Here is a 26,038-nt window from a genome sequence, read left to right as displayed (position 1 = left end):
CCTTCTAGGAAAGTCTCCGTTTCTTGGTAAACTATGCGCTTTATAGTGGTTAAGTCTGAGGTGGAAAGTAATATGGATAAATGTCAGAATTTTTGTTTAGTTTGGTTTGGCTTTCAGTTGGTAACTTAAAGCACAGCAACCATTTGAAATTGTCTGTCAGTAATGCTGGTTCTCAAATTTATTTCTATGAACACCTCATGTGGAGACAGATGCAAGCTGTGAGTGGATCCGCTCTATCAGGTCCCTGCTTTATTAGAGGGACAATAACAGTAGGAAAGGGTTAGTTGTTTTATCCACATGTGCTTGGTTTGTAACACTTGTAGATTTGTTTCAGGTCTAAACCCTCTGCCTTGATTCCTTGGTTTTCCTACAGTCACCATTTCTGGGTGCAGAGCAGTTATTGGCGCAGCAGCAGGAGAGCACTGCTGGCTGCTGCTGTCACTGTCACCTGTGGGGCAGCGAGCTTCGGGATGGATGTTTTGGACCAGAAAACACAGATTCTGCAGCTTTTTTTTTTTGCATTGGTGCTTATCCGGAGCCTGGGTCTGCTGTGCTGCATTCACCTACAGCAGGATGCAGCAGGAATTAATCCCTCGGGATGCGTTGGTGCTTTGAGGGTCGGTAATGCCAGAGGGTGGGGGGATCCCACCTTTGCTGCTGCTGCAGGAGGCAGCTCCTGAAGCTCAGGAGCAGAGCTCATCCCTCTCAGACACCTACCTGCTTTCCCTCCTTAATAACCGGTCAGCAGGGAAATGACTGCTTGGATTTTCTTGCCATTCTCTTGTTCTCCCCCACCCAGCAGAAGCCTGAGTGAATCATTCCTGCCTGGGTTCAACCCTCGGAGCTGGGCTCAGCCTCAGAGAGGTGATCCAGAGCAGGCTCTGTGTGACCAAGGAGCCGTCCAAACACTTCCACAGGCTGGGAACAAGGGAATTTCTGGTGGCTGCACCTGCCCTCACAGAGTCCTTGGCTGCTGCAGCACTTCTCTGTGTCGGGGAGTTTGTGGGAGTCTACTTAATGGTGCAGAAAGCAGGACAATTATTTTTACCTGCACTGAGTGGCTTAAAGGCAGAACAGACTTACTGTTTTAAAAACTCAGCTCACTTTTCTGGTCAGTGATGCCAATACCAAGCCAAGTACATCTTTGGACCGTGGAAGTGCACCCATTGCAGGTTTATTTTTTTCTGGTTTTAGTGCTGAGGTGACACCTAGAAGTCACTTGTTGATCTGCATTAGTAGTAGAATTTCTTCGGGACTAGAATTGGATGCATTTTTCTCCTCTTAAAATCCATTCTCTGAAGGGCTCGTTTTTCATTAAGTCAAGCAAGGTGCATAGTATACAGAGTATGAAATGATTCAAGTGAATACACACATATTAATGATTGCTTTATTTGGATTAGTAGGTGCTCCGTTTGCCTGCTGTAAAAGCATCAGTCTCTGGTCTTTCCCCTCCAGTGGTGTTACCACAGCAGCCCGAGGGTGCTAACCTTGGAAATTCCACACTAATCAAGATGAGACTGTCTCCATTTCTCCTTCAGCTGGGCCGATAGGAAGTGATAAATGAGCCCTTATTTTCCTGTGATGATGGATATAACCAAACCCCATCCTAACTTTGTTTGGCATGTCAGCACAATCTGTTCCTTTATTGCATGCAATTAAAAAACCCATCAAACTGCAAACACTCCTTTAATTAAAGCCCCCACAGCCACAGTTTGTCATGCTCAAGGTTCCTGTGGATGTTAAATAAATTGGGTTTGATTGCTGAGGATGCAGATGTGGGGTTTGGTGGGGATTTTGGGATTTCAGGTATTCAGGTGGTGCTGAGGATCAGTTTAATGTTGTATTGCTACATGGGACTTCGTGCAGAAGGAGAAGTTTGCTTTCCTCACATCAGTACAAATTTGTTAAGGTCAGTGGAATCAGGTTTATTATATAAATATAAATATATCAGGTTTATTACAGATATCGACAGACCATGTCAATGTCTGGTAAAATGGAAGGAGAAATATTCAGCTGTGTGAAGGGATTAAAGCATCCTGAAACATAGTGTGGTATAACCACGATCTTGGGACAAGGTTTCCATGTTCCCTCCTTGAAGAACCCTCTGAGTGAAGCAGTGCCCATCCATCTCTGCTTTGCTGAGTCCCAGTTTCAGAGCTGCTCTTTGTAGTTCACAGTTCATAAGGCAGCAGAGGTGACACTGAAGGGATGAACCTTTGTCCCCAGGGGTCTTTGCTGCTGTGGAAGGTGTTACTGTGCTGATACTCGATTGCAGTATTTGTGCAGTATTAATGCAGGTGGAATCCATGGTCTTTGTTCTTTCCTGCCTGGGATGAGAGGGAGGAGCAGAGGAGGGTGATTGCTGCTGCTGCAGGAGCCTTTACAACTTCCCGAGCTGCAAAGGCTTCCTACAAAGCACGGCCCTTTGTACCCAGCAGTTTGTTCCCTTCAGTAAAGCTCTTCTGTTGAATTAAACTGCTTTTAAATCGTGTACACAATGGCACCTTTGTTGGGGAGGCTCCGAGGGCCTCTGGAGGAGCATTGACATTCCAGGGCATTGTTCTGCTCCCATTCAACCTGAGCCCGGCCTCTCCTGCCAGGGCCAGGTCGTTGCTGTCACCCACTGCTCTCCTTGGCCTTGCACTGGGGTTCAGCTCCTGAGCAGCTGGTTTTAGCAGAGGGACCAGAGCACAGCCCGGAGGGACAGAGCAGGAGGTGGGAAGGTGGCTCCTGAGCCACATCCTCCTCTCTTTGGAGGCTGCTTGTCTTCATTCTGGAGAGGATAAACTGAATCTCTTCAATCAGCTGCCTTAGTGACCTGTTCAGTGAGCTGGATGGTGGAGTCCCCATCCCTGGAGGTGTCCCAGGGACACCTGGATGTGGTGCTCAGTGCCCTGGGCAGGGTGACAGGGTGGGGATTTGGCACAGGTTGGATTCGATAGCCTTGGAGGGCTTTTCCAACCTCAGTGACTGTGAGTCTGTTTTTATTTTGTGCTGGCTTGAGAAGGGAGCTGCTGAGGCTCTGGGGTGGTGGCTGTGCAGGTGTAGTGAGGGACAGTGAGGCCCTGGTGTGCTGGGAAGGCAGGTTGGGTTCTCAGGGAGCTCTGCCTGCTCAGCCTCAGAGGTTATAGCCAGCCCTTGGTTCTGCAGGGGCCTCAGACCAGAACGAGGGCCAGTCACAGAGCTTTATTTCTGTGTTTAGATTACACACTGGTTTGCACAGGAGATTACCAGATTTCTCAGTTGAGCCTCATTCCCTTTCCCAGAGATGAAATTGCCCCTCCCAAGTGCTGCCCACCATCAGCATTTCAGGTGGCTTCTGCCTGAAGCTGCTCTGCAGGAAATGTGTATTTGTGGCAGTCCTTCATTCCAGCTCGCTCCTGGTAACTCCACACTAGCCAGGGGTTGGGACAAAAGCCAAGTCTCTGTTTAGTGTCAAACCTTGGGATCTGTTCCTGTAAATAATTGATATTAATGTTACTACAGTTGTTACGTGCTCTGTGGAAGGAGTTGTGCTCAGTGGTTGCCAGGTGTGGAATGAGCTGGTTGTTCCTTGTCTTGTGCAGTGTCGAAGAAGCACGGGAAGCTCATCACCTTCCTCCGGACATTCATGAAGTCGCGCCCAACGAAACAGAAACTGAAACAGCGGGGGATCCTCAAGGAAAGGGTGTTTGGCTGTGACCTGGGGGAGCACCTGCTCAACTCCGGCCATGACGGTAAGAAACAACCTGCTCCTGAGCTCTTCCTCTGCTGGGAATTTGTCAGGGTGACCGTGGCTGTTCAGGGTCGTGCTGGAGGACAAATGTGTGGCACAAATCCGTGGCTGAATGGGAAACTGAGGCTAATGAGAAGCAACCATTGTGCTTCGATGTGGGAAGCGTCATGGTTCAATGTGGGAGCCCTGAAGGTGGCTGCAGCTCCTGCAGATGGGTTTTCAACCTCTTCAAGTCTTCAAATTTTTTTTTCCCCAGGAATATAAGCTTTATTTGTATGTCAGTGTCAGTGATTAATTAACAGGCATGTTAAACCCCTACATTTCTCTTAACTCAGTACCTTTGTATGATTCTAGCACAATTTGCAGTGTAAATCCTTCATCTGCCTTTTCCTTGGATTTCACAGGATTTACAGGAATAAACTGGATATTGTGTTTCCTCACAGCTGACTTTTCCTCTCCATTCAGGGTCCCTTTTCCCTCCCCATCAACAGTTCAGGGTGGCAGAGGAGCAAACCTCTCCATTCCAAGAAAGTACTCTTCCTGGGATGAACTTAGATTTCACGGGCTCTTTCCTGCCCTTTCCCTGTGCCACCTGCAGTCCAGGTTCCTGAGGTACTGAGGAGCAGCCAGAGCACTGGGCTGCTGTCCCAAGTCCCTAGGCTCAGCAGTTCCCGTTGGGAGCTCACACCCAGGGATGTTTGGGAACACAGCCTGGAGCAGCTGTGGGCTGTAGGTGGTTTGCCCAGGAGTGAGGCCATCAGGAAAGCAGTGATGGGATCTGTTGGGTGGCTTTGCAGCCAGCAGATCCCTTGTGCCAGAGTTGTCCATCTGGTGTCTCCCAGCTTTTGTGTGCAGGCAGAGGGAGAAGTGACAGGATGTGTGGGGCAAGAAAGGAGTTTCTCTGTTAAAGTTGTTTTCATTGAGTCTTCAGACTTCTTGTTCGTCCAAATGCCTTTTGAAAAAGGGCTGGCCAAGGGCAGGGAGGCATTTCTTGCTGTTTTTCCAGCTGATTTGGTTGATAACAGAGATGTGCACTCTCTCACCTCACATAAAAGTGTTTCACTAGCAGCTGGTGCAGAGCATGTGCTTGTCCTTAAGGAGTCAGAGCTGTGGCAAGGCTCGTTGGCTCAGCTGGAGCCAGCAGAGATCCTTACTGGGGCTTGCAAAGCACCAGAGGTGCCTTGGAGTCAGAAACAGGCACTGACCCATGTGGAACTGCATCAGGAGTAGGTAATTCACAGCACCGGGTGGCTCTGGAGCTGGTTCTATGTACGTGCTGTGGGAGCACTCCTGGAGGAACCAAGCCAGCAGAGTGAGCTCATTGATGGGAAGGAGGGAATTCCCTTTCATCACTGTCCTCTGCACTGACTTCTTTCCCCTGGCTTCAAGGGTGGTTTATTTAGCATTCAAAGCCACATCCTGAGCTGAACTAAACTGCTTTAACTCCACTGGATGTTCTTGTTTGACAGTCTCTGGGAGCTCTGTCCTTGTCTCTCCCCACCATCCTACACATCAGGGTGACACTGACTGGGCTGTGCTAATGAGGTCCCTCAGCTCAGGAGTCACCAGCTGCTTTCACCCTCGATTTAATAACCCTTTCTTAGCTCCCTGGAGTGAAGCAGATGCAATTTGAGTGTTGCCAACAGGGGCATGACTCCATTTCCCACAGCAGGATTGTTGTTTTCCATGTGATTCAGCTCCCTGACCTGTATTCCAAGTGATGTAATCCCTGGGATGGGGCTCGTGGAGACGTTTCTGGGTCTGTGCATGCACAGCATTTTAAGAGTCCCTCCTCCTGTAGCATTACTGTAGCTCAGTCTGGAGCCTCTTGCTGTGCTGACCTGCTGAAAGGGGCCTGAGGTGAATTTCAAAAGCTGCTTCTCATAATCATAACATCAAGTGCTTTTTCCAGGAGCTCAGAGCATGCTCTGGCTGAGCGTGGTACCTGCTGGTGATACTTTGGAATCACAACCTAGAACATGGGAGTTCAGAAGAACAAAAAGGAGCCAATACATTCATTGGTTTGTTTAAGCTCATGATGGTTTTGTTGGGTCAATGTCCCATCCCCAAAAATATTTATCGGGCCTGAAGGAGCAAATGCCACTGTTCCTAGTGATTGCAGTGAGTGAGAAGGCATCATGTGCACCTCAAAAATGCAATATTGAAATAAACTGGAGTTATGCTAAGAATTTTCTTAGTTACCAGCTTTGTGAAGATGACAAATTGTCAAGAATTTGCTGAGAAACACCATGAGCAGCCTATATTCTGTAGTCATGAATCTCTGAAACTGCGCTCATTTTTAGTGAGTGGGAAGTGGAACGAGAGAATAAAACGGATAAAGACAAAAACTGCAATAAGTGTAACATTTTTTAAATAAACTCTGCACCGAGGCAGCTGGCTCAGATTGCTTAGTGAGGAGAAGAACATGTTTGCTGTGTACCCAGAGGAGATGTACAGACACAGAGGAGATGTTTCACTTACTGCAGTACCTTGTCTTTCTGTGGGCTCAGCAAGTAATCCCTCGTTCGGCATCCTCTGAGCTGCTGTTGGGGGGAGGATGAATTTGGCATGGGATGCACAGGAGGAAAGTGATGCAGGAATGTGCCCTGGTTTGCTCTTAGGGAGCAGGAGCCCTGGGATGCCATCATACAAAGCTCCACGTGAGCAAAGTGTTTTGTGGTTCTCTGAGCTGGGTGTTCCCAGGCAGCACCTGGTGGTGCATTTTAGCTGCCTGCAGCTGAGGCAGTGACTGCACTGCAGGGAGGTTTTCTGGAGTCACTGGCTGAAGACCCCATGGCTCAGAAAAGGACTAAAATCCCACTGAGGATCAGTGATTTTTGTTACTTGCCTGGGAATGTGGCCCTGGCAAGGGGCTGGATAACCCAGGCCCCAGTTCTGGGCTCAGAGGTTCTGTGACCCAGTTCCCTGGATGGGGCTGCAGGAAAGCCCTGAGTGTCACCTGCTCCCTCCTCCTGCCTTTCCCAAAGCTCCTGGGTGTTGCCAGGAGCCAGGTGCTGACCCAGGTGGGCCTTTATGGCTCTTAATGCTAACCACGTGTGCCATCGTGGCATCGAGTTTTTGGGATGGGCTCTCCCTGCTGGGAGGTGCCTCCCAGGCTGGCAGGACAGAACCTGCAGCTCTAAAGATCAGGATATGATCTGTCTGTGCCCAGGTTTCTCCCCAGGGAAGGGTTTCTGGGGAAGGCAGGAGGAGTGCAGCAGCAGGCTGGTGGTGCTGCTGCCCTGGAGAGGATGTGGCTTGTCATTTCCCTGAATGTCCTGTGTGGGCGTGAGCAGGAACACTGAGCAGCTACAGGGAGGGAGGTGAGGAATTAACAAGTGTGAGGGACAAGCAGTGCACCCTAAACTCTCCTGTGTTTCTGGTGATTCCTGGTGGGGACTGTGGTGAGTGCTGGGCAGTGTCCTGGGGGTGGGATTTGGTGTGTTTGCTTTTCAGTTCCAGTTTGGTTTGTGCTGACACTCTGAGCTGTCCAAACAGTACTGGAGCCCTTCCAGGGTAGGAGTTACACCTCCATGAGGTGCCAAGTAGTCCTTCCCCAAACGCCCTTGGAGGTAAGGGGAAGGAGGAAAGGAAGCATTGCTGTCCAGTCTCTTTGGTGAGGTTCTGAGTCATGGGCAGATCACAGGATTATTTTTCAAAATTATCTGTGCTCCATGCTGCTTGTGAAAGAGGGAATTGGGAGTCACAAGGCTCCTGGGCATGGGGCTGGGTATGCATAGGTGTGTTGCTTCCAGTGAAAGTCTCAGCAGGGTGTCCTTTTCTTTTCTCTTGTCACATGTCAGCACTGAATGATGGGCTGGGACCTGCAGGAGTAAAACCAGTTTTGATATGAGGGATTTTTGACTTCTCTGTTGGCAGAGCCTGTGGTAATGCTCCCTTCAAGTATGTTGGTTTGCACAATATTTCTCCAGTCAGCTCCAGACACCCCGTGGAGCCTGCCTGAAGGGTCCTGTCTGCATCCCATCCAGTGCCTTACTCATCTCTTGGCTCCTGCTGGGCTTGGGATACTTCCCTGCCAGGGAAGCGTTACTTGGCAGCAGACCAGGCTCAGCAGGGAGTTGCTGTTTCTCCATTGCTCTCAGAAATGCTCCCAGTTGGGTTGGTGCAGTTGCCACCTGCCTTGCTGGTTTGTTTTACAAATTCAGGGCATTCTGAGTTGGGAGGGACCACCAGGATCATTTGGCCTAGACCCTGTCCCTGCCCAGACCCCCAGCAACTCCACCCTGGGCATCCCTGGCAGCGCTGTCCAAAGGCTCCTGGAGCTCTGGCAGCCTCGGGGCTGTGCCCATTTCCCTGGGGAGCCTGGGCAGTGCCAGCACCCTCTGGGGGAAGAACCTTTCCCTAAATCCAACCTAAACCTCCCTGGCACAGCTCCAGCCATTCCCTGTGTCCCATCACAATTTTATGGAGCTGTGAGATACAGCAAATCCACCCCAATCCCTGACTCCTGAAGAGACCTTGTTCTTATTCCCTTTATAGGCAGAGATTCTTTTTTTTTCCCCAAAGTTTTTCTCTTTTGAAGGAAACTAAATAGAACTTAAATTTAGCCTGACCCCAATTAGCAGGATTGTGCTGGCAGAGGATGTTTGTGGAGTGTGGGAGCTGGTGGAGTGCTGCATTGCAGCAGCTGCATCATGCCCTGGTTCCTGCCTTGGAATATTTGGCCAGGGAGCTCCCCACAGCTCCTGGGGTGTGACACGGGTGGGAGCGAGGGGGAACGTGGTGCTGGGCTGCAGGAAAGGCAAGGCTCAAGGAGCTGGGCATGTTCTTGAAGAGCTGATGGAGGGACAAGGGGTCAGATGGAGCCACAAGGCCCACAGGGAGCCCAGGCAGGGCTGGGGCTGCTCTGGGGGGTGGGATGGGTCAGCACCCAGCAGGAGGGGTCAGCACAGGCCAGGGTGGCTCAGCACCCGGCAGGAAGAGTCTGCACCCACCAGGGAAAAGCCACTTTGCTGTTCTCAGAGTGAGGGACTCCTGAGCTGCAGCATGTGAGGGGTTACTTTCCAATGTACTTTTTATTCAAATACTGCTGGGCTCGTTTGCTGGGGTTGCTTGGACTGCAGAACACAGGGACACAGTTTGTTCTTCCAAGCCAGAAGTGTTCCTGTCCCCTGTCACTTGTTGGGAATGATCCTTTCTCCCTTAGCAATTGGACTGAAGCACAAGCCAGCCCTGCGGTCCCCCAGTGAGGTGGTGTCACGGATTCACCTCCAGAGGTGATCCATCATGCAACCACAGAGGATTTTGTAGGCTAATGGCACAAGGCTTTTTTTGTACCTCTTTATGCATTTGATGCTCGTACATCATCAGCTTCCATCACTGGAAAAGATATATTCACAAATGGAATTTTTAGTTGAAAAGTTTCCTATAGTGAAGGATCTATGCATGTTTTTTCAATTGTTACAAAATGCCCGTGCTGTGTGGTCAGCAAGAGGCATTGACTGCTGCTGAAGATGTAAATGCCTGCAAGACACAAAGTTCACTAACTCACCTTACCTTGCTCTGTGTCTTTCCTGTTCTTCTCATTCTCCACATTTATTCAGAACTAATTTGGACAGGTGGGTAGAATTAAATAAAAAATAAAATGGAAGAGAGCAGCAGAAAATAGCAGATAGGGGATCTGCATCCTTTTATCTGCAGAAGAGCAGCAAGGATTTGCCAGGGATGGTTTTATTCTCCTGTGCTGGTTCAGATGCTCTTCAGAAAGGTCCATAGCAGCGCCTTGGGGTTCCTGATGACATCATGGCTTGTCTGGGGCCCTCTGGAGTTATCCATTCCTTGGAGCCATCCCCTCCCTGCTGCTGGATAATGTATTTGCCTCTGACAATAATTTATGGCAGAGTTGGGTATAGAGGGAACTGTTACCAGAGCAGAGAAACACAAGGAATGAGATCCTGGCAGCCTCTTGGCTGGGATCTCTGAAAGCTTGGTTCCCCTTAGCTCAGGCATGGGTTTGGCAATCTCTGTCATCCCTTTGGCTCCTGGTATTGATGAGAGGAGCTCCTTTTACCAGCTAGAATTGTAATTATAATAAAAGGCTACCTGGCTGGCTTGGCATCTTTGCCATCCTGAAGGAAACCTTGATTGGGAATTCAGGGCAGCTGAGTCTTACAGATTAAATAATTTCAGTTTTTCTTGCTGTTTTAACTCCAAGAGAGTGAATGTAACCAGTTCCCATTCCCTGTTACTGCCCTGTCCTGTCCATGGCAGGGATGGGACTGAGGGAGTTTGAAGGTCCCTTCCAACCCAAACTGGTCTGGGATTCAGTGTTCTGATGCCCCAGGTGAAATCCCTGCTTGTGATGGCTTTGCTCCAAGCTTTTCTCTTCAGAAAGACTTTGGAGTATTTGCAGAGCTTCCATGTGAAATAGCCCCTTAGTTTTTACCTGCAGCTCCATGGAATTCTGTGGCAGCTCAGCAGCCTGGCCTGTGATTCCCAGGTATGTTTGGAATTGTTATGCCTTGAATGCTTGCAGCCACATCAGTGGGTTTGTTCAGGCAATAACAACTTGTTCCTGTACAAAGGTTTATTGAAGTGTTGGTGGTGTGTGTGACGTGCATGTGACATTCCCCTTAGAAGGGTGACATGGGCCGCAGCCATTCCAGCACGGGAGGGAATGTTGGCTCTGGATGAGGCTGGCGGTTGTGTTAGGTGTGCTCACTCTGGGAATGAACCCCTGGGGCATTTTTATGCTTTCAGTAGCTATTTTCAGAGTATCCAAGCTGACAAGTTTGGATGGGAACTGAAAAGTTTCAAACCTCCAAGCAGGTTCAGCTCTGGCATCCTGCTATCCCAGTTTTCCTTCTGTCTCTATTTTTAAGCATTTATATGCCTGAAGCAGTTTGTGATTAGGAAACAACCCTAAGTTCTGAAGTTTTTGTTTGCAATTCTCTTTTCTGTTGAGACATTTCTTGTGTGACTTTGGCAAGTCCCTTAAAGTCTCTGTTTCCTTTATGCTTGTTATCCAAGCAGGTGGGGATATCTGGAGGTGATTCAGCTTGTGTACCCTATTCCAGGTGGTTTTCTTTTTTTTTTTAAAGGGAATCCTAACTTCACCATTGAGCAGGAAAAACACTGCATCCTTACTCATCCAGTGATTTTTGTAATGCTCTCCTGGATACCTGGGCTTGGTTGTTTATATATAGAGCTGCAGTTCACAAATCAGGGGTGGATCTCCTTGGTTTCTGACAAGGCCACCTAACTGGGGACACTGGAGATCCTCCTGCTTTGCCTCACTCAGTAGTATTTGTGTACCTCTAAACAGTTTTCTGTCACACACTGAAGAAACACTGGCCTGTCTCAGCATTTTCACTTGCACTTGAGTCAGTGTTGTGCACAGCCCTGTGCACACACTGCGTAAATGAGGGAGAAAAGGTTTTTAAGTTGCATTCTGGGGCAGGAATTCTGTGGTACATCTGTGGCTTGACAACCTCTGGGCTCCCAGGTAATCTTAGCTATCCCCTTCCCTCCATCCTGCTGTCCTGACTGTCCCTTTTTTCATTGAATTGGCAGTATATTGAAACCAGGCAGCCTCAAACATGCCAAAACCAGCTTCCTTTTGGTATTTCCTGATTTATAGTAATTTTTAAATTCAAAATCCATCTCCAAAGGACTTGGGCAGTCAATGGTCACAGCTGCACTTAAGAGTTCTGACCCTGAGCTGGGAGCTCAAACCTGTCCCTGCCACCAATTTTTGGCCTTCGGGAACTCATTTGTTATCTCCCATTCCATCTCCAGGCTTGTACAATCAAACTAATAACCCGTATCTGCCCCCAAGGTGCCACAAGGTAAATTCCTGATACCCAGGAGGTACTTGGGAGATTAGGAGTGGGATATAAATATCAAACAGCATTTATCCAAGTGTCAGCACAGGTTGGCACATGACATCCAATTGTAAATGCCTGTAGAAATTAAGAGAATTTACCTGTGTGTTCCCCCTGTATTTATTGTGTTCCTTGGGCTGGGTTTGCATTTCTGATGTTGAGGTGTATTTTGTGAAGAGTGTTTTAGGTGCCTGAAGTCCTCCTGGATGCGGCAATGAATGTCTGTGTGTGACATCAAAGGCAGATCCATCAGCCTGGAAAAAAATGGGAACAGTTGACCAAATTGGAGATGAGTAGAGAACTCCCCTTGCTGCAGATGCGTTCTCTGCTGCACAAACTAACTGGACAAGTTGACACTTTTAAGACCAATAGTTTTGAGTTATTTTGGGCAAATTTCCAACCACAACAGGCACTGTTATTGCTTCACTATCTGCCCTCCGAGTTGCTGGAACTCGAGATTATTGGGTATGGGGTCAGCATTGCAAAGGGGTGCATGAGATCCCTGTGGAGATTTCCCTTGTTTCGGGGGGACATCCTTGGGGTTGCTGGGCAGGGAACACAAGCCTTTGCTGTTTAAAAAGACCCAGTTTGTCTCTCCCCTTCTCCCTTGCCCTGCCTGCAGCTGTGAGGAGAGGATTCTTTGTGCTTGAGTGACCCTGAGGACAGCTGGGAGTTGAAAATTAATTTGCGTTTCGAAACACTACAGCTGTGGGGGGAACAAACATGAGGAAAAATGTCACAGCCATTACAGGAATTGCTTGTGCTCTTATCCTGCTGCTCTTGGCATGGGGAGAACTTTTCCCCCCCTCTCAATTTATTGGAGGGAGTGTAATTAATCTAAACAAGAAAGCTCCAGCACATTGGCCAAATCTGAGTATTAGTAGTGTCTTGTTGGATATTAGAAAAAACTTTCACTGAAGGAGTTGCCAAGCATTGGAGCTGCTCAGGCTGCCCAGGGATTTAAAAGCTGTGGGGTTGTGGCACTTGGGGACATGGTTCAGCCATGGCAGTGCTGGGAGAGCAGTTGGATTCAATTTTTAGAGGCTTTTCCAGTCTTAATGATTCTGTGATATTTTGTATTAAAAACAGTTAAACCCGAGCCCTGGGAAGTGGCTGGGTGCAGCCTGGGACAGGGATTGGCTGTACAACGTCTCCATCATGGACAGTGGGCAGGGAGCACTCCTCAGATTCCAGGCTGTCCTGGCACAGCCAGGGGAATGTTGCTGATCTGCCAGGACCTGGCGGACGTGGCTAGCGACCTGCCCTGCCTGGTGCAGCCCGGGGGATTGCTGTTCCCCAGGCCTGAACTTTGCACTTTGCTTCCCACAGTGCTGGCTGAGCTGCCATAAAAGAATTCCGGGCTGAGGAAGCAGAGTCCAGTGCTGCTCCCCCTATGAGCCCTGCCTGGGTCAGGGATCCAGCTCGTGGGTTGTGGTTGGCTCTGCCATGGCTGCACTGTTCCAAGTGCAGAAGTCCCACTCCAGATCAGAACTGTGTGCAGGACCAGGAACCTGGGGCAGCTTGGACTTTACACGACTCATCACCAGTGTGGATAATGTCAGTGTGGCTCACGGCCTGCAAATGAGGGACAGGTAGCTGAAGAATCATGGAATCCCAGCCTGGCTTGGGGTGGAAGGGACCTCAAATCCCACCCAGTCCCACCCGCTGCCACAGGCAAGGACTCCTTCCACTAGACCAGATTGCTCCAAGCCCCATCCAACGTGGCCTTGAGCATCTTGAAAAGGAAGGAAAGTGTCTGTTTGGTTGGTCTTGTATTTCTCTTGGTGGCTCAAACGTGAGGACAGAGATTTAGGAATGAGACAAAAGTGAGACAAAAGTCCTGAGAAGAGAGTCTTTCAAAGTTTGATGTTTTTCTGAATGTGGAGGGGCTGGTGGGGTCGGTGTGCCTGTGGAATGGCACGTGCAGGTACAGTATTGTGTGACAGAGAGCTCCTCATGCAACAATAAAGAGAAAATCCTTAATCTCTCTCCTCTGCTGCTTCACACCTTTGTGTAACTAAGGTGGAGGGAAGAGCTTCAGAAATGAGAAGGTTAAAGTCACAAGCTGAAATATTACAGGGTTTTTACTGTTTTTTTTTTTAAGGAAATATTTGGACAGTTTTTTGGGAAATGGCCTTGATGATCTTAGAGGTCTTTTCCAACCTTAATGGTTCTAAAATTAAGTTAAAATATGAAATTATTGGAGTAAAAGCAACTGTATTTCTTTAAGAGGGGATATTCCCTGATAGGTTTTTACATAACCCCTCATTAATGGCAAGGGAGTTGGGATTTATGTAGCTACTTCCAGATATTTAGAAGTTGTCAGTCTTGGCCAGGCACAGAATTCCAAGAAAGGGGCTCAGCCTGCTGCAGTGGCACCATTTGTGCTGTGCTGTGCTGGGTGTGTGTCCTCTGCTGGCCTTTCCCCTGCCTGTTCTTCCCAGCTGTTCCCAAAGGCAGCCTGGACAGCCAGGGGTGAGCTTCTCCACCTACATTTTATCTGATGGCTGTTTCTTCCAGTTTCTATCCTGGTGGCTCAGAACAGCCTTTAACCTTCTGTTACTCGGGTCTGGATTTTCCATGTGCGTCCCAAGTCTGCTGGCACTGCGTGCTGGTTGTCACCTCTGGTGAGCTCGGGGCGGTCTGGTTTCCATTCTTCTGCAGCTTGAGCTCCCTTGTGGGTTTGCTATGTGTGGAATTCAGTGAGGAGCAGCAGCCCAGGTGCTCTGGGCCATTGTCCAGCCACAAGGCTTGGCCTGTGGGACCTGCACCACACTGCTGTATTTTGGGAAAATGCCAGTGTCAGAGGGGGTCTGGGTGGGAGGCCTCATGCCCCGGGCTGAACAAACACTTCTGGTTCCAGTAATGTGCTAATAAAATAAAATAAAATAAAACACAACACAAGCAAGCCTCCCAAAGCCCAGGGAGGGAACATTACAAAATATTAAAAAAAAAAAAAAAAAACAAAAACAAAACAAAAAAAAAAACCCCAACAAGATTATAGGAAAGGAAATTTGCCTCATGTGAGGATGAATCAAAATGTTTTTCAGAATGAAAACTATAGAACTTCTGCTTCCTCTTAATGGCAGAGAATTAAGCAGTTAATGAGCCCTTGGAGATGCACTAAACCTTTCAAACCAGCTGAGAGATGCTCTGGAAGGACTTGAATTAATTCCTTTGGCTGCTGTGATGATGAAATGTGCTGGGGTTCCCTTTGGGGAGGCATCCTCATTTGTAGCCCTTTGCACTTTGTCTCCTGGAACCACCTGATGTTGGAGATATTGGAGGGAGGGGTGATTGTTTTGGAAGGGGAGGTGTGTACAGTGTCCATGCAGAGCTGGGTGTTCCCAGGCAGCACCTGGTGGTGCATTTTAGCTGCCTGCAGCTGAGGCAGTGACTGCACTGCAGGGAGGTTTTCTGGAGTCACTGGCTGAAGACCCCATGGCTCAGAAAAGGACTAAAATCCCACTGAGGATCAGTGATTTTTGTTACTTGCCTGGGAATGTGGCCCTGGCAAGGGGCTGGATAACCCAGGCCCCAGTTCTGGGCTCAGAGGTTCTGTGACCCAGTTCCCTGGATGGGGCTGCAGGAAAGCCCTGAGTGTCACCTGCTCCCTCCTCCTGCCTTTCCCAAAGCTCCTGGGTGTTGCCAGGAGCCAGGTGCTGACCCAGGTGGGCCTTTATGGCTCTTAATGCTAACCACATGTGCCATTGAGTCTGGTTGTTGAAATTACAGGAAACCACAGTAATTAACTGCCATTAGTAGAACTTTAGTGTTGCTGCTGGTGTATCCTGTAGGAGGAAATCTCCTTTGGTTCCCTGCTGGGATGAGGCTGAGGCACCTCTCTGGTTGAAATCTGGGTTGTGGTTTGGGATCTAGAAGCCAAAATCAGTTCCTGAACTGAGAAGTTCACCTGCAGGGAGGGATTTCTGCAGCAGATGGACACAGGTACCTGAAAAAATCACAGTGTGGTGTCAGAAGCTGCTGTAGGTGTCAGTGGGCACAGTTGACATTTGCAAAATTAAGTCTTGGCATGTGCTGTCATGCTGCCTTTTCCTTCTGAGGGAACAGTCACTATTTCTTTCATGTGTGGATGTACATCTCTAAAATGGGTATTAAAGGGCTGGGGATTCAAAGGGCAGAGGGAGGTTAAACACACACCCAATGGCCAGGTGTCATCTTCATTCAGAGATCTGAAAAATGAAGTCACCATTCCAGCAAAAGCCCCTCAGGTACAATTTTAGCCCTGCTTGAATTTGAGTCCCTTCTCAAACCCTGCAGAATTCCCCCAAAATATCTGTGGTGCTGGTATGGTATATTTAGCTTAAAGAACAGATTGTCCTGCTAACCAGATGAGGAGATGCTTGGAACAAGCCTGCTGGGATCTTTTCAGGGTATATTAATTACTCCCACTGTGCCCAGGCTCTTCCATGACAAAAGAGAACTTGAGGCAGAGCACTGGTGCTGCAGCTCTTGCCTTCCCTTTGGCTGCCCTGCTCCACTGTCACTCCAGGTTTCCTGCTGGGAATGGGGCAGGCAGGGCGAGTGCTGTTTATTTATCTGCCTCTTGGTATGTTTACTTCTTGATTTACTTCTTGCCTACTTATATAATTGCATCTTGATTTACTTAATTAGCAGGTTCTACTGATTCCAGGGGACCCCTCCTGTGGTTGCAGTATGGATCATTAAGGTCTTTGCAGCTTTAGCAGATCTTGCCACAGCACTTCAAGCTTGGGAAAACTCCTTTGCCCAATCCTCTGGGACTCCTGCATGCAGGAAATGCTGCTGATGGGAGCTCAGCCCTGTGCAGGTCACTGGTGAGATCTGACACCCATTGTAAGGGGTGGTTGGGACAGACATGCAGGGAAATCCCACGGGGCCTTGCTTCAGGTGTGTTGGGCAGTCTGGGGTGTTCTCCCACAGGGGACAAACACCACTGGCTGTGTCAGCGCACAGAGCCTTGTCCTTGTCCTTTGCTGCACAGGATGGAGCTGTGCCACCTCTGCTGCCCTGCACAGGTCACACTGGGCCCCACTCATCTCCCCGTGCTGCAGTGCAGTACAATGCACACTTCAGCTCTTTCTGGCCACTGCTTGCGTAGGATAGAACTCTTTCCCTGTCCACTTCCAGCCTTAAAAACTTTCTCCTTCAAGAGGTGTTGAATCTTTTTGAATAAAGGCTTAAGTATTGTCCTTCAGAAATATTTTTGAGACACTACAAGAATTTCAGGCCTCGTATTCCACCTGCTCTGCTCAGATCTGTCCTTGTGGATGACTGATGGACATGTCCCCAGCGTGCTCTGGGTGTGTGTTCAGTGAGAACCTGTTGCCTTTCCCAGGTTCAGGGTGTGTCTGTTGGTTCCTGAAGCCATCAGCTGTGGTTCTTCTTGGAGGTCACCGATGCTGAGGTAGCACGAGGCTTCACCTCCACTGGGTTTTGTTCCCCAAAAAAGCAGCACTTGCTTCCCAAGGCTCTTGGCTTAATGTACAAGGGCTCTGGTCGCCTCAAAGTCTTCCCTGACTGGAAAATGGTGGGAGCTGCTGTACATCCCTGGGAATGCAACACTGGAGTCTGGCTGACTCGGTTCTGGCTGCCTTTATGTGCCTTGGAGCATCCCAGGTGCAGGGTCTAATCTGCTCCTGCCGAGCCTGTGGCTGACATGCTGCAGGATTTACAGCTTTCACCCCGTCCTGTGCTGCAGTGTACAGCAGACATGCCCTTTTCCTGGATACACGTGCTGATTTCCAGGGAGCCATCTGAAATGAGCCTTTTCTCCAGCTGTGAGGGTTTGCTACAGGCTGGGGGAACAGCCTTGTGGAGGCTGCGGGGAGCTCGGAGCATCCAAGTGCAGCAGCACTTGGGAGTGCACAGCCTGGCAGATGGCATTTGCTGCGGTGTAAGGGGATTTGCCACATGACCTGCTTGGCGTTGGTGTCACGTGGCACACTGATCAGACTGGCATCTGAAGAACACTCGGGGATCAGCAGAGGAGCTGCTGCAAAAAGCTGGCTGGAAGGGGTTCCACAGGGATCCCAGCTTTTTCCATGAAGGTTTGCTGATGCTCACAGGAGCTCGATCCTGGTTTTCTCTCTGCGTTCAGGGCAGTTTTAGTGCCTTTTGTAAATCCAGTGATTTGCTCCTCCTCAGGCTTACACGGATGGACACACGGCTTCAGCACTGGATGTGTAAGAGCCTGGGAAGCCAGCTGGAAGGAATGGGGTGGTGAAGCGGCTGCAATATTAACTTGACACCTAATTATATCCCCTGGGCTGATTTTTCCATTCTGTCATGCCCTGCTCTGTCTGCACTTTCTGTGAGTGTGGGATACTGTGGAGCTCTCCCTATCCAGCCATGCTCTGGCAGACATTTGGGATAAAATTATCAGTTGTAAAAGCTCTCCTGTCTGTGCTGCCAAAATCATAGCATCTCCCTGATGTTTATATTTCCTTAAACCAAGCAGGATAGGTTAATCCTGTATAGATTTGAAAGATAGTATTTATTCCATTTTACAGCTCTTCTGGAATGGGATTTCACAGTACACTTCCTGTGGGAGTTGCCATGGGACCTTCATTGTCTCTGACCAGAACTGGCTTTTTTTGACCTGATTCATATTCTGGCATTCCCTTGTTAAAGTAGGAACACCTCTGACCAGTTTCCACATCTACTCCTGAAGTTAAATTTCCTACAGGCTTTCTCCTCTAAGGAGAAACAGAAGCCGTGGCCCAGGTGGGAGCAGTTCATGGCTCCTGCCAGGAGCACAGCCTGAAGTAGGTCTGTACTAACCGTGGCTGTTGTTGTTCAGTGCCCCAGGTCCTCAAGAGCTGCACAGAGTTCATCGAGAAGCACGGCATTGTGGATGGGATATACCGGCTCTCCGGGATCGCCTCCAACATCCAGAAACTCCGGTAAGGGCTGCCTGGGAGCCCCTGGCATGGGCAGGGCACAGCCTGGGCTTCCTCTGGCAAATCTATCCTGCAGGAAGCTTTCCTTCAGGATGAAGTCTCAGGATCCTGGTGACACTGTGCGGTCACGTTTCATTTCTGTTCCTTCTCTCTCCAGGAGCCCTTTGGAGCAGCTGATGTTTCTCCCTGCTGCCTTGGGCCCCTGGCTTACCAGCAGTTAATTGGGAATGTGCAAAGGATGTGTGCCTGAGTCTGGTGGGGGGCATTGCTGTGCTGCACAGGGAAGGGCCAGGAGTGTGTTCTGGTTAGGAGCTGTTCCCACCACAGCAAACTTCCTTTCTTCTTTCATGAGGCTGTTGTCCTCCTGTCATTTGGTGTAGAATGTTCTGCTGTGGAGCATTGATGTGCTCCATTGATGTGAGTGAATGTGACTCACCAGCACTGCTCCTGGGCCCCCGGCCTGGCAGAGGCAGCACAGGGCTATTTGCCATGGGCAGAGCATCTTTTTTGTACCAGCTGTTCAGTGGGCAGGTTTGAGCTGGTACAGTGACTGTTCAAACCCTTGGATGGATGGGTTTGTTCTGGTTCAGATTAATTCCATTTCTTATCCCAGTAAGTCCCATTTTTAAAATCTGGCCCCAAGGTCTTGATATGCAGGATCTAAAGGCTCTGACTGGAGCTGTGACTGAATAAAATATTTGCCATTGCTTCAGTTACATCCCTTTATTCCCCATTTTGACTTGTGCTGGACCATCCATCTAATCTCTGCCCTAGTCCATTTTTTTCCTTTTGTGTTCCCAAGACCATTTTCTCCTTCATTGTGTATCAAATGTGCTTTAAAAATGGTTTTCTAAAATTGTAATGGCATCATTCCCTGTTGTAGTGCAGAAAATGAAGTGACAGCCTGTTTTCCAGGTTTCTGAGATGTTCCAAAGACAAAAGGAAGGGAGAACATGGCATAACTTACTGACACTGTTCTGTTCATGTAAATCACTACAGATTCTGAGTGTTTGATGAACATAAGACACGTCTTGCTGCAGTTCCCAGCTGTATAAACAGGGCATTAGGCTCATTCCAAAGCTGGGGCTGCAGTATCCTTATAAATGAATCACTGTGCTTAGGTTTCCCATAGAAGAACTGGCTCTCCTGGATTTAAAGGGCTTTTTAGTTGGAGAGAAGGTTAGAGAATTTATTCCATGAGGGATATTTCCATGGGACAGATGTTGGCTCTTCAGTAGGGCATTAGCTGCCTTTATTTGGCAGGTGGGCAAACAGCCACTGTTGATTTGGGGTGTTGATCCCTGTATCCTGGTATCCTGGCTCTTTCTGAGAAGCTGTGGAGTTCTTCACCTAACAAAATCTTCCTTTGGGTCAGAAGGAATAACATGTAACTCTGGAAACAGCCAGTGCAGAGAGGAAGAGGGTTGAATGTGGTGGGGCATCCCTCTCTTCCCTTCATATTCACTTCTTCGAGGGAACATTTGACACAGTGTGACCTTCATTCCTAGGAAAAACCCCTGGAGTAGGGCAGGATATGGGCAGGGAGTTTGAGCCAAGGCTGAGTGTGTTTGTGTGGGGCGGGCTGGTGCCTTCCTGGGCTTTTCTGTAGAGCCAAGTGCAGGAGCTGAGTTTCTGTCCCAGACATGAGCAAGGGGTGAGTCAGAAGATGCCTGTGGAAGTGGTGTGTGGAAAGCTGTATCCTTCCTTTCCTCTGCTGTCTTCAGGGTGAGGAAGGGATGGGCTGTTCACCCTGAGAAGGTGGGGACCTCTCCAGCCCCTTGTCTGATGGGACTGAAAGGCTTCCCATGAGCTGTATCCATGTCCAGGGATGGAAGGAGCTCATCCTGGTTCCAGAAGGGCTCAGCTACAAACACACCTGGAGCCCTGGGCATGTTCTGCTCCTCAGGCAGGGTGAGCTCAGGGGTTGTGTGACCCTCTGTGAACAACCTGCCAGCTTTGGGTGGGGGACAGGACAGGGACAGGGATGGGTCACCTCACCCAGCTCATTCACTGTGGTTGCAGTGCTGGCAGGATGAGTCCCCATGGCTGTGAGCAGCCTAAAGACTCTGGCAGGGACCCCATGGTTCTCCAGCTCCAGGGCCTGGCTCACAACTCTCATCCCCCTAGAGTGTCCTGCTAATTGGAAACAGCATTTCCCAGCATATATTCCAGCAGCAAGCCAGCCCTCGGCCTTCTGAGCTCAGCTTTTATTTCATAAACATGGGTGATTGGGGTTTTGTCTCTCTCTGAAAACCAAGGGAGTGCTGTGGGGTTTTCTTCATGTGGTTCCTGGCTGTCTTCTCCCTGTAGCAGAGGCAGGCTCAGCTCACCAGCTCATCCCCCAGGAATTCCTGCACTCACTGGTGGTTTCCATGTGCTGCTGATGGAAGTGCTGCTGGCAGGACTTTATCATTGCCATTTCCAGGCCTTTGAAATGCAGAGGGACAGCAGCTTTTATGGTTCCTATGGGCAATCCCAGTCACAGCCCTTGGGAGTTAAACTTGTGGTCTTGGAAGATGTTCTCTGGAGACTTTGCAAAAAGCCCTGATGTAGCAAAAGGGATGGCAGCCAGTTGGTTGTAAAATTAACTGAAAATGCTTTATTAGAAAAAGGAAAAGTCTCTTCTTTGAAAAATATCCCCACTGGCTGCTCCACAGCCATGGGTCATGTGGTTGGGTGACTAAGTGTTTATTTTTTCCTGTAAATCAGGAAAGCCTTGCTGTAATTTGTGCTGGGTTTGATTTCATTCCTCCTCCTCAAAGCCCTTTACCCATTTCTCTGTTCTCATTGCCAGCCACGAGTTTGACTCCGAGCAGATTCCTGACCTGACCAAGGACATTTACATCCAGGACATCCACTGTGTGGGCTCCCTGTGCAAGCTGTACTTCCGAGAGCTCCCCAACCCCCTGCTCACCTACCAGCTCTACGAGAAGTTCTCAGTGAGTGCAAGGCCAATGTGGGGCACTTCCCCCTTTGCTGGGCCTTCAGCTGGTAGAGCAGAGAAATCCTGGAAGCTGGACCTGCCTTCCACACACTTCCCTCTCGGTCTGCTCTGCCTCGGTTGGGGTTTTTAGAGCCATCAGAAGGGTGTATCACGAAAATTCCCAGCCTGACACTGTGCTGCCCACACTCCCGATTTCACCCTGCCATTCCAGAAGGGGCTGGCAATGCCCTGCAGTCTGAGGGGCCTTTTCTGTGTCCCCTTTAGGTCACTCAGAGGTGCCTTTGTCCCCTGTGTCATGCCACTTGTGGGGCCACAGCAGAAGGTCCCTGGCACACTTCCCATGCTTTGCAGGAATTCCCCTCTTGTTTGCCATTTCCCAGGAATGGGATTGGAAGCAAATGCTGCTCTGAGCTGAATGTCTTCTGCAGGAATTCTCTGTGCTATTAACATGCCCCAGGTCATGACTTACTTGCCCTTCCTTACATGATCCATATGCTGCTCTGTCCCCAAGACAGACCCCCTTACCCAAGGGGGCAAGAGCAACAAAACCCACCTCACTGGCAAGGCTGGCACATTGGGGGTTTATTTGCAGCTAAACCCTTTCCTGCCTCATTCCAGGATGCTGTTTCTGCTGCTACAGATGAGGAAAGGCTGGTTAAGATCCACGATGTGATCCAGCAGCTGCCCCCTCCCCACTACAGGTGAGTGCAGCCTTTGGGGTGTTGTGGGCATTTTGTGAGAGGAATTCTGTAATTCCAGTTTCCCCCTCAAGACAGCCACACTGTGCCTCTGCATATTGAAATGGTTATGGCTGTAGAAAGTTGGTTTATATTTTAATTAGCTCCTTACCAAACACTGTACACTAAACATGGTCTTCCCATCCTTGGAAGCTCCATCTAGGGGGGAAATAGGAGCTTGTTATGTCAGAGTAAGGAAACAGTTTTATTGTGGGGGGCACAATACCAGTGCTAAAAGCACTTAAAAAAAATTTAAATATAGCCAAAAAAATGCTTCAACCAAACTTGGTCAACTGAATTTTGTCTCCAGTTTGCCCCTCCCTGCAATAATAGTAACAAGCAAATGACAACAATGCTCTGAGAATAACTGATGTAATTAATTAAATTAGTGTAATATATTAGAGTAACATAATATGATGTTTAAAAATCACCAATTAAAATACTATATTCAAGCTAATTAGTAGTAATAAGAGCTCATGCTATATGATAAGGAGTCTTGACTAAGAACAACAACATTTTAACAGTCTTTAGTATTAAAAATTATGGCAGGGTATGGTGAAAAGGTATCAGACAAATTGGTATTGGTGATTTGCTTTAATAACTATATAGAAAACTCTATCTTAATGAGACTTTAATATTAATAACTAGTGATGCATGGTAAGTAGCATTCACTAATTGTGAACTGTAATTGGTAGAAATAGCTAATGACAGCATATGGTGGAAGTTACTTACACATAGGTAACTATTTTAATTGGCTGGGCCAGCTCCCCTGATGTGTCCCAGTGGTTCAGGTGACCATTTGGGGTGAATGCAGGCAGCATTTGGCTATTCATGCCTAATTAGAATACTTCATCACAATCATCAGTTGATTATTTAGTGTATGTTAATCTGCAGGTAAAGGCAGAATTCTGGTCTAAGGGGTCAGGTGTAACACATGAGAACAGCTGTTGATAACTATTGGTAGTCATTTCTGCCAATAAATGTTTCGGTTTCAGTTACTGTGATGTGTGGTGATTAGCTGGACAATTGCAATGCTGCAATGAGTGGTATAAACAACTAATTATAAAAGTTAGCTGATGTGTTATAAACTAAACTGTGTTACTTGTTCTTCAAATAAGGTTGGCTAGTTAGTGCAACAGCTGCTGCTTGTAGTAACTAATTGCAATATTGATGTTAATTGAGGGGGTGTGGCCCTTTCAAAAATAAACTGATCTCTTTCTTTTCTGTTCACCTTTTCCCTGAAATGATTTTTACTTTGTGGGGCTGGTTAAACTGAGTTCTGGTACCAGCAGCACGGGAGTCTCAGAGAGGGGGCACAGCCAACAGCAGGATTGCTGTAGGGAATGCTGTAGGTCACAGGGTGCTGCTCTTCTTTCACAGGGTTTGCTTGGAAAAAGGAAAAAACACTTTATTTTTTGCTACTCAGTGATGAGAAGTTGCAGGCAGGAGGTGTCTGTTTGGTTTCCAGACAAGGCCATTTTCTTCACTTCCAGTCTTGTCTATTTGTGGAATTTTGAGCCCCAAAACACCCTCTCTGCTCCATCTCACTTCTCCCCAAAAAAGGATAGGCTGTGAGACAGACACAAGCCAAGGGCACCAGGAAGGTGTAGCAGCATTTTCACTGCCACCTCCTGCTCCCTCCTCCCTAGCATGTATTAAACACAACAATGCTTAATATTTTTTAATATTAATATTTAATGCCACCTTTTTTAATGTGAACAGAAGCCTCTGACGTTTAACCTTCTATCTGCCTTACCCACCTCTGAGAAACCTGCTGCCAGTATTTTCAGTATTCTGGAGTGTCTAAATCAATACTCCCCCCATCCCAGGATTAGCATTCCACATCCTTCCCCACACATCCCTGAGCAACCCCTCACAGCTGTCACACACCTGCAAAGGTTTTTTCCTGGAACTGTCCTTTTCTTGAGCCTGGAGCAGTCAGGAGAGCCTCCCCTCAGCCCATCCTGTGTCAGTATTGCCAAAGCCAGGTCCACCGTGAGGCTGAGGGGAAGGAGTTCAGCATTGCTTTCTGGGAGCTGTCAAACCAAAAGGAAATAACGAGCTGGGTTTGGGCTGTGGATCACGGCCTGGCTTTGCTCAGTGATGCTGAACACTTGCCTCTCTCCTGTTTTCCAGGACACTGGAGTTCCTAATGAGACACTTGGCTCGTCTGGCTGATTATTGCTCCATCACAAATATGCACACCAAGAACTTGGCCATCGTCTGGGCCCCAAACCTCCTCAGGTACTCTGGGATTTTCCCATTTCAATAAAAAAGAAATGTTTACATTCATAAACAATAGATACTCCAGAAAATCCCAGCTTTCAGCAGCTGGAAAGAGCTCTTCTCGTCCTGTAAAATATGGGAAATTATTCTAAGCAGGATTTAAGATCAGCTGGCAAGTTCCTGACCTAGTGATGTAAAACAGCCCCTGTATTATCCTGTCTCACACAGCACAGTTCCACTGGCTGCAGTTCTGTCAATAAGTGACAAGGAAGAATTCCCTGAACCATCTTTTAGAGGATAATTTCTCCTCTCCTGGATAGATGAGACTGATGTGTCCTTGATCATCCAGGAGAATTTCTACAGTGGCATCCCTGATTTCCCACTGCATAAGTCTCTAATTTGACAGCTTTTGGCTGCAAGAATTCAAACTTACAGAAGTTAACTTGGATAAATCTCTTGAATCTGGATGATAGGGCACTTTAAAATTAATGGTAAATTTTAAAATTTTGCTTTAAAAGAAAAAAAAATGTTATCCCCCTGACCTTTATTGTACTGATTTCTGACCTGCTGTTGTTACCAACCTAAGAAATCTGAATGTGTAGTTCATCATGGAATCTCAGAAGGGTTTGGGTTGGGAGGGATATTAAAGCTCATCCAGTGCCACCCCCTGCCAAGGGCAGGGACACCTTACCCAGGTTGCTCCAAGCCCTGTCCAATCTGTCCTTGGACACTCACAGTTCCTGCAGGTGGGCTCTTCTTTCTGGCTGTTCTCCCACAAGCAGTGGAGTGACCTCGTGTTTGAGTTTGCTTTGGTGAATCCTGGGGCATTCACTCAGAAGGATCAAGTGGAGACACTCCCTGCTTGAGGAAAAATCTTCTCAGGGGCCACAGTAGGTTTGTACAACAGCACTGCCTTAAACTCTGCCAGTCGTGGAAATGAGTTAACAAAAAGCTCTTGATTTTGGGTGTTCAGTGTATTAACCTCAATTCAGACCTGTCCCACACTCCCTTTTCCTCCCAGCCCAGTGTTCCTCTTGGCCTCATCAGTAAGGCTTGAACCTGGATCTGAAGTTTGGCCATAAATCCCCACAGTCAGCGATGATTGTTGGCATTGCCGAGATTTAACCCCAGAACTGCCCTGAAACCCTTGCTGCCCGAGCCCCAGGCCCTGCAGCCCCACAGGTGCCCAGGCCTCACCCAGCAGGAGCCTCTTCCCTCTTCCCGTGTCCCTTTGCAGGTCCAAGCAGATCGAGTCCGCCTGCTTCAGTGGCACGGCCGCCTTCATGGAGGTGCGGATCCAGTCGGTGGTGGTGGAATTCATCCTGAACCACGTGGATGTGCTCTTCAGCTCCAAGCTCAGCTCCGTCATCCGCGATGGGGCAGGTGTGTCTTCTGGCCTTGCTTCACTCAGCCAGCAGCAGCAGCGCTCCATGGCTGGCTGAGCCTCCTCTGGACATGGAAATGCTTCTTGTTTTAACCCAGAGGGCACATTTCTGGGTTGGGATGGCAGAATCCAGACAGATTGCTGTCAGTACCTTTCTTAGAAGCCAAGGATGCCCCACAGGAATGTAGAGATGAATGTTTGGCTTCTACTTCTAAGTCTCACCACTGAGAAATTGGAAGGAATCACTTAAATATTTGTCTCTCCTGCTCTCTCTTCTCTTTAAAAC

The 26,038-nt window shown here is 48.5% G+C and overlaps 1 protein-coding gene across 6 annotated transcripts in view; it reads left to right on the top strand.

Moving 5' to 3' along the window:
- Positions 1 to 26,038, top strand: part of ARHGAP32 (Rho GTPase activating protein 32) — a 209,953-nt gene that overhangs the window by 169,771 nt on the left and 14,144 nt on the right. For all 6 annotated transcript variants that reach the window (XM_053963433.1, XM_053963431.1, XM_053963432.1 and 3 more), the window contains 6 exons: positions 3,567 to 3,716; positions 18,362 to 18,464; positions 21,256 to 21,400; positions 22,024 to 22,106; positions 24,279 to 24,386; positions 25,606 to 25,751. In XM_053963433.1, coding sequence (XP_053819408.1) covers positions 3,567 to 3,716; positions 18,362 to 18,464; positions 21,256 to 21,400; positions 22,024 to 22,106; positions 24,279 to 24,386; positions 25,606 to 25,751 — 735 coding nt within the window. The remainder of the gene's footprint in view (positions 1 to 3,566; positions 3,717 to 18,361; positions 18,465 to 21,255; positions 21,401 to 22,023; positions 22,107 to 24,278; positions 24,387 to 25,605; positions 25,752 to 26,038) is intronic.

This window comes from Vidua chalybeata, chromosome 23, assembly GCF_026979565.1.
Source record: "Vidua chalybeata isolate OUT-0048 chromosome 23, bVidCha1 merged haplotype, whole genome shotgun sequence".
Taxonomy (NCBI): Eukaryota; Metazoa; Chordata; class Aves; order Passeriformes; family Viduidae; genus Vidua; species Vidua chalybeata.
Note: the sequence above shows the minus strand (reverse complement) of the source record. Positions and strands in the feature narration are given on the sequence as shown.